Below are 7,808 nucleotides of genomic sequence, written 5' to 3' on the forward strand. Positions count from 1 at the left end.
GAGGTGCGCTTTCGCTAACGGCACCTCCCGCTGCTGCCGGTGTGTGACTTCTGCTCACATCCTGGGGCAAAGTTCACAACCGGGAGCATCTACTTCCGGGTTAGCGGAGCTCGTAACCCGAAGCATTTGCAAGATGGACAGTACGTAACACGAGGTTCCACTGTATCTGGCGTTTTGATTTGCACCTTCTCCCTTTTCTGGCCCATTAAACTTTCTAATCCAGAACCCTCATCCAAACCCATTCGTCAGATCCCTGATTGGCCCTGATGTTGCCTGGCACACCTTAAAAATGAAAGAAACTAGCCACACAAGTGAAGAGATATATTGTCTGAATATGATGCATTTGTACACTGTGACTATTCCAATAAATCTCCTTCGCCAAGTGAACGAGAGACAAAAGACAGACCCCCCAGCATCAGGGAACCAGGCCAAAACACCTGCGAAAGAACTGATAGCTCCTACTCAGGTGCATGCGGCATCTGTGGAAGTGCCGGGTCACAGAGCTGGCTGTAGCAGTGCTGGTTGTCTGCTGGAGGCTGACTGTCGACAGGTGAAGGGTCTGTGCTCGTGGAGGGATGTCACTGGGCCCTGCAACGTGGAGTGGTGGAAGAGATGTTTGCCAAGCCTCCATAGAAATGCCTGCCGCCTCCAGGTTCCTCTCCTCTTTTAGAGGCTTAGATTTTTTCTTGAGCTGTTGAGTAAATATGCTGCTGAACTGTTCAAGGGTACTTGGGTGCTCAGACTGACTTGAGTTGGCTGCCAGGTTCTTAGCATCAGGGGCGAGTTCTTTGTAGTTGCACGAAATAAGCTTCTGCAGCTGAGTTTTGGAGGTAGATTTTTTGCCAACCGAGGTTGCTGTAAAGGGTGGGGATAGAGCCAAAAGGGTTACAGAACTGTGATTTTCTACAGCCCAAAAGCAGTTCCCACTTAACAAAACTTTTCATTAATTGCTTGCAGCTGGAGTGTGATGTATTAGTAGATGTGTGAGATTCTAGAACCCTGTGAAAAGAGCTCCCAAAATATGTCATACGTGTCTTAGTGTGCCCATTCCCAATATCTGCTATACAGTGCAGGGCATTATTATTTTTTTAAAAAAGAATCCGTTCCATGCGGGTACATGGAAATCAAAGATTGACTTTCAGCTGGCTGTGGAGCACCTTTAGCAACTTCCCCTGACTTCTAGGCTTCTATATGTGCTGACTGCTTTGCTTTTCCCAACGAATCTAGTCCTTGTCTAAATCTCCCAGACTTTACAGACAATCCACAGTGCAGTTGAGTAACACAACTCAAACTGATATGCATAATTTATTCCGAGTGCAAAACCAAAGTTCCCTTAGCACACATTCTCCCATGTCACATACTGTGTGTATGTGTGACAAACTGCTATTTTTTAGGCATGTCATACAATTTCCACTTACCTGTAGCTAAAAGAACCAGGGCAAAACTGGAGAGTGCACAGTGGAACTCTTGGCTTGTCAGCCTGTCCTCAGACTTTAGAGGGTGGGCAAAAGTAGGTACTGATCTGAATGAGCAAACCTTCATGTGCTGAAAGCACATGTGAGGCGGATGCATAGATTAGCATGGAGCGTCTGTGGCAGGCAGAGATATGTGACGGGGTTGGCACTGACTTGGAGACCCTCTCACCGTTGCTGAATGTGGCCAGCAGTGTTGGGTGGGTAATGGCCAGTTGCTGAAGATAGGATGCTGTCTCATTTATGAAAAAAAGGTCTCACCACTGATAACACAGCTTAGCAATCGTTTGATCAGCTAAGCAATAGTTTGGGTTTACTTCCCTGGAGAAAGAGGGTCAGCTATGTTTCAGTTCAGTTTGTACTGCAGATCTTAAAAGTTTAGTACATGAAGTTGCTCCTTTTCTAAAGCAAGTTTGGAACTAGTGCATGCCTGTGATAAGCGATCTCACAGGGCAGCTTCCTGCAGTCTAGTGCCTTCCAGATATTGGATGCCAACTCCCATCAGCTCCAGCAAGCGTGGTCAGTGGCCAGGGATGGTGGGATCTAGTCCACAACATCTGGAAGGTACTACATTGGCAACTGCTACATGGAGGTAACTCCCTCCGGTCGGTAAGGTGTTCACAGTGCTGCCTAGTCACCTGCTACCATGTGCAAAGAGCTGCCACACTTGGATCCAGACTTCATTGATGAGGCCTCTAGCTCAGTGGTCATACTGGAGGAAGATGAATCCTCGTCGTTTGTCTGTATAAAAGAGAAGCATACAGAGTTAAGGCAGCAGCTCTGAAGCTTAATTCACCACTATTCAAATGTGCCCAACTAGGGTCACTGCCTACCATCCCCTGCCAGAAATGATGCTTATAGTGAGATGCTTGATAAAGAGAACTAGGACGTGGTTGACTGGGCTTCCTCTCTTCCCAATGTTCTTATCCCTATTAGAGAAATGTTTTGGTTTTTTTAACCAGCAAAAAGGGAAGCAAAGTCTGTCACTATTTGCAAGGAATGGAAACAAAGTGGGCCTTGGCGGTTAGTCACTATTCAGGAAGTCTTGCTCAGTATTATTCTATTTGAGGAACAGGATTACTTGGCTGACCAGCACACCTGAGTCCAGGGATGCTTAACCACTAGTCAGTGGGTATATAGGACTGTAGCCTCAGGCAGCAGACCAAGAGGGTTTTCTGCTTCCCAAGAGGCCATAGTGCAACCTGATGCCTCCATAATACCTAATGCAGCCTCATTTGAACGTCTGCGGTTTCATATCTCACTCCATCTAAAGACTCATACAGTGATGACTTTACCGCCAGCCGCCACCTCCTCCCACCCACCATTTGCTCTGCTTACTGTCTGCCTGATGAAGAGTTCTGGAGAACTGAAAAGCTTGCACACCGTTTTTTGACATATTGATTGGCCACATAACAGTATTATCCTAATGTGGGTTTTTTATTGATTGATTGATTGATTGATTGATTGATTGATAGATAAATAAATAAATAAATAAATAAATAAATAAATAAATAAATATTATTTATAGTCCAGCCACTCTGGGCGGCTCCAAACAGAATATTAAACAGAATAAAACTTCAAACATTAAAAACTTCCCTAAACAGGGCTGCCTTCGGATGTCTTCTGAAAGTCAGGTAGTTGTTTATTTCCTTGACATCTGGTGGGACGGCGTTCCACAGGGCGGGCGCCACCACCAAGAAGGCCCTCTGAATGATGGTTGTGGGCCAACAGGGTTGCCTTTGCATTTTAGGAACACTTTGCCTGTTATGCAAGTTGTTTACAGAACTACTTATAAAGCGGAGTTTACGGCCCAAGAGCATTCAGCTTCTTCTGGCTGAAAAAGGAAAGTGCCTGCACCCCTTGCAGAAGAGAACTCAGTAACTGGGACAGGTTCTGTCCTGCTTCACATACCAAGCTGGGTGACTGAGACGGAGCTTCTTTGTACACCTTGTACCGTCTGCCCTTCCTGCTCCCATAGAATCTGGAGAAGAAAGCCCAGGGCCCACGAGAGTTTAACGCTGGCTCACTGGCTTGTGATGAGATCTGTAAGAACTGAATGTCCAGCTGCAACTGTCCTCTTGTCTTCTCCTTCTTGCCAGGTCGAGATTGCAGCACAAACCACCTGCAGAGAGATAAGACAATGGCCTCTATGGCAGGTGTCTAACTTGCCACTCTTCCACTGCTGAGAGAGGCAACATGGTGCCCTGCAGGTGTTGTGGAGCACAAGTCCCATCAGACCCAGCCAGTTTGGCCACTGAGCAGGGGTGTCTCAAACTGTAGCCTGAAAGATCTGAAGAGCTGCACACAGTCTACCCTTGCTCTATGGGTTACCACTGCAGTACCAATAATCTAACAAGAGCCCTGCTGGATCAGGCCAAGGCCTCATCTAATCCAGCATCCTATTCTCACAGTAACCAACCAGATGCTTATGAGACACACAAAAGCAGGAGCAGAGCCAAATAGCGCGCTCTCCACTTGTGATTCTCAGCCACTGGTATTCAGAGGCGTACTGTCTAGGTTAGAAGAGACAGAATATAGCCACCAGGTCGTTTCTTGGCACCTATGTAGTAACACAATAGGGTAACCTTCCTCAACCTGGTGTCCTCCAGATGTTTTGCACAATCCTGTACTACAGCGACTGACTTGGGCTAAAGCAGTATTTCTCAAACTTGGGTCTCCAGCTGTTTTTTTGGATTACAACTCCTACCATGCCTAGCTAACACGACCAGCAGTCAGGGATGATGGGAGTTGTAGTCCAAAAACAGCTGGAGACCCAAGTTTGGGAAACCCTGGCCTAAAGGGAGTTGCAGTACATATCTAGAGGGCACTGGGTTGCAGAAGGATGCTCTAGAGCAGGGGTAGCCAACACAGTGCCCTGCAGATGTTGCTGGACTAGACTCACGATTCTTGGCCTTTGGTTGTGCTGGCTGAGGGTGATGGGAGTCATACGACACAACATCTGGAGGGCACTGTTGGTTTCCCCTGTCATATACAGTGGTACCTTGGGTTACATATGCTTCAGATTACATATGCTTCAGGTTACAGACTCTGCTAACCCAGAAATAGTACCTCGGGTTAAGAACTTTGCTTCAGGATGAGAACAGAAATCGTACTCTGGCAGCGTGGAGGCAGCAGGAGGCCCCATTAGCTAAAGTGGTGCTTCAGGTTAAGAACAGTTTCAGGTTAAGAACGGACCTCCAGAACGAATTAAGTACTTAACCCGAGGTACCACTGTGCTGCGGTTGAATATTGACCAAGTTGTAACTTACCACAGTGTGACTGTAACCATTTTGTAAACTGGTCATTTGGCAGCTGCTGAGGAGAAGTTTGCAACTCCTCTAAATTTCGAATTTGGGTGTGTGTTGCAGTGACCTCAGCACTTGGCTGGATCTTTCGGCCTACCAGTCTCCTGTTTGCTTACAGGCTAATTGCTGCAACTTACATTTTGGAAAATGTGAAGTACCCTATTCTGCATTGGAGATGCTAAAAAAATGGTGCGCCTGGGTGGTTTGCTGAAGGTGGAGCCTGCCAGATTCTGCAACTGGGCACTTCAAAGAGTGTGACTGGATAAGTGTATTAAATATCATCCATATGCTAAACTTCCCTACCAGCTCTGAAGAAGACAGAATCCTCCCTCTTGCTTCTCCAATCAGCTATTAATTAATAGCTTGCCACAAAAGGAGCCTACGAGTGATTTACAAAATGTTAAAAGCATAAAGCATGGCTCAGAATTTGGAGGGGGGGAATGCATTACAAGAAAAGCCATACAATAAAACCAATAAAAGAGCAGCGAAAGCACACCATCAATAGATAGATTATTACAATTTTGCTATCAAATGCCTGGGAAATGATAAGTTTCTAGCTGGAGCCAGAGGAATGTTAATTATGGTACCAGGTGGACTTCAGCAGGAAAGCATTCACCAAATGGGGAGCCCCAATGGAAAAGACCCTCTCCTTTCCTCCCAAGTACTACTAATATTACAATCCCAGCTAAAATTTGGCACTTTTACATAGCCCTTCAATATATGTGCATTTTTATGGGAGCTATGGCTTAATTAGTTTGCAGCCAGTTTTCGTTCAATATCTTATTGTGTGCACATGTTTGTGTGTGCATGACATTTGCATTGCTGCCTCGGCTGTGCAATCATGCACCTCTTAAAAGGCTTTGCCACATTTTTGGTGCATATGGCGCTGACCATTTTCTTAAGGACCATCACCTCCAAACTATATCTTCCTACACTTCTTGCCTGATGCCACCCCATGGCTCAAAAATGTGAACTCTGGCTTAACCAGCATGGTGTCCTCTAGACTACAACTGCCATCAATCTTGACCACTGGCCAAACTGGCTGTAGCTGATGGAAATTGCATCTGGAGGACACGGTGTTGGTTATCCATAGCCTGATTTCGCGAGATGGATTCAGGGCTGGCAGGTGATGCTCACTCATTTCTTCTCTTCGTTTTGTCCTGAAAAAGTTGGGCAAGAGGCAAGCATACTCTGCCGAGGAACTGGTTGAAATGATGCAAGGACTGGTGCATGACGGTAAGGATGAGGCCATTCTCTTCTGAGTCATCCAGCACACTGGGCAGCTGCAATGTACACTCTTCATGCCATTCGGGACTTAGGCTGTGTAGTGCTACAGAGGTCCTGAACTTTTGCTTTTGTAGCTGAATCACAACATAGGGGTTGCTGGTGCCAGTGGCGCCCTTGGAGCGTAGAGAGCAGGCACGCAGGACAGTCAGCTGCAGGTGGGTAGGGTGCCAGGCATGCTCCTTTTCTGTGTCCTCATCCACCCTGCAAAGACAAATCCTTTTATTAGTTAGTGGCGGTTCTGAATCGTATAATTGTAGAGTTGGAAGAGACCTGAAGGTCATCTAGTCCAATCCCCCTGCAATGCAGGAATCTCATCTAAAGCATCCATGACAGGATGGCCATCAACCTCTGTTTAAAAGCCTCCAAGGAGAGTCCACAACCTCCCGAGGGAGTCCGTTCCACTGCCTAACAGCTCTTACTGGCAGAAAGTTCTTCCTGATGCTTAGTCAGAATCTCCTTTCTTGTAACTTGAATCCATTGGTTGAGTCCTACCCTCCAGATCAGGAGAAAACAAGCTTGCTCCATCCCCCATGTGACAACCCTTGAGATATTTGCAGATGGATATCATATCTCCTCTCAGTTGCCTCTTTTCCAGGCTAAACATACCCAACGCCTTCAACTGTTCCACATAAGGCTTGGTTTCCAGACCCCTGATCTTCTTAGTTGCCCTCCTCCACACACATTCCAGCTTGTCAATATCCTCCTTACATAAATTGTGGCACCCAGAAATAGACACAGTACTGCAGGTGTGGTGTGACCAAGGCAGAACAAAGCAGTGCTATTAGTTCCCTTGATCTAGACACTATACCTTGTTGATATCGCCTATAATAGTATTCACTTTTCTTGCTGCTGCATCACATGTTGAGCTTGTGATCTACAAATACCCTCCCTATTCATTTGTACTACTGGCAATCCAGATGTACCTCTTATATTTGTGCAGCTGGTTATTCCTGCCGAAGTGCAGAACCTTCCATTAGTCCCTGCTGGAATTCATTTCTCTAGTTTTGGCCCAGTTCTCCATGTTCACCCAGTGAGCTTCCTGTTGCAGCAGAGCTTTGAACCCAGCTCTCTCCCCATCCAAATCTCCTTTCCTAATCTAAATTGCAGGGTTACTGTGAGGTTAAACTGGGGAAACTCCATTGGAGCTGCCCTGAAAGTCTTTGAGGGTGAAGTTACAAACATAATAATAGCTGGTCTTCTTAGGCTGAGGTGGGACTGAGTCAACATTTAGCTATCTAGAGAGATGGAACAACTCTTTACCCGATCACCGGCAAGGACTTTGTTCCCTCCTGGTTTGCATCCAGCTCCATGTAGCCAATTCAACTGACATCCACGTCACTGCCTTAATGGCACCTAGAGTAAAGCAAGGAATGCCCATGCGAGAATGTGGAATTTGAGGTTGACAATCAGGTGGGCGGAGCTCTTATTAGCCACACCCCTATATCCAGCAAATTTATTCTTCTTTCTGATTCCGTATGTTTTGCTCTGTTGTTGTCAGGGCGCAGGCCTTGGTGGTCATGAAAATAGCACCTCTCCACTCTGACTTAGAGTCACTAGGAGTCCACCTGACTACACGATCCCACAGGAAGGCGCTGGTGGAACCCAAAAACTATGAAAGGCAAACTTTTTGAGTTTTTGGTCCATAGTCTCTTGCAGCTTCAGAGATGCCAATACATCTCCTTGCCAAGGCAAAAGGGACCCAGGGGCAGGGGGTGCTGGTACAGCTCATGCCAAGGGCACAGGG

The 7,808-nt window shown here is 46.5% G+C and overlaps 1 protein-coding gene across 1 annotated transcript; it reads right to left on the bottom strand.

Annotated features, from left to right (window-relative positions):
* Positions 1 to 306: 306 nt before the first annotated feature.
* On the bottom strand, positions 307 to 7,532 carry LOC310838751 (uncharacterized protein). The gene is made up of 5 exons (XM_083726396.1): positions 7,325 to 7,532; positions 5,915 to 6,265; positions 3,384 to 3,594; positions 2,111 to 2,213; positions 307 to 855 (listed from the first exon to the last, which is right to left on the bottom strand). Exons 1-5 carry the CDS (start codon positions 7,372 to 7,374, stop codon positions 416 to 418), a joined length of 1,155 nt encoding a protein of 384 aa, XP_083582522.1. The 5' UTR covers positions 7,375 to 7,532; the 3' UTR covers positions 307 to 415.
* Positions 7,533 to 7,808: the final 276 nt, after the last annotated feature.

The sequence above is a fragment of the Podarcis gaigeae genome (assembly GCF_964106915.1).
Source record: "Podarcis gaigeae genome assembly, chromosome: 2".
Classification (NCBI taxonomy): Eukaryota; Metazoa; Chordata; class Lepidosauria; order Squamata; family Lacertidae; genus Podarcis; species Podarcis gaigeae.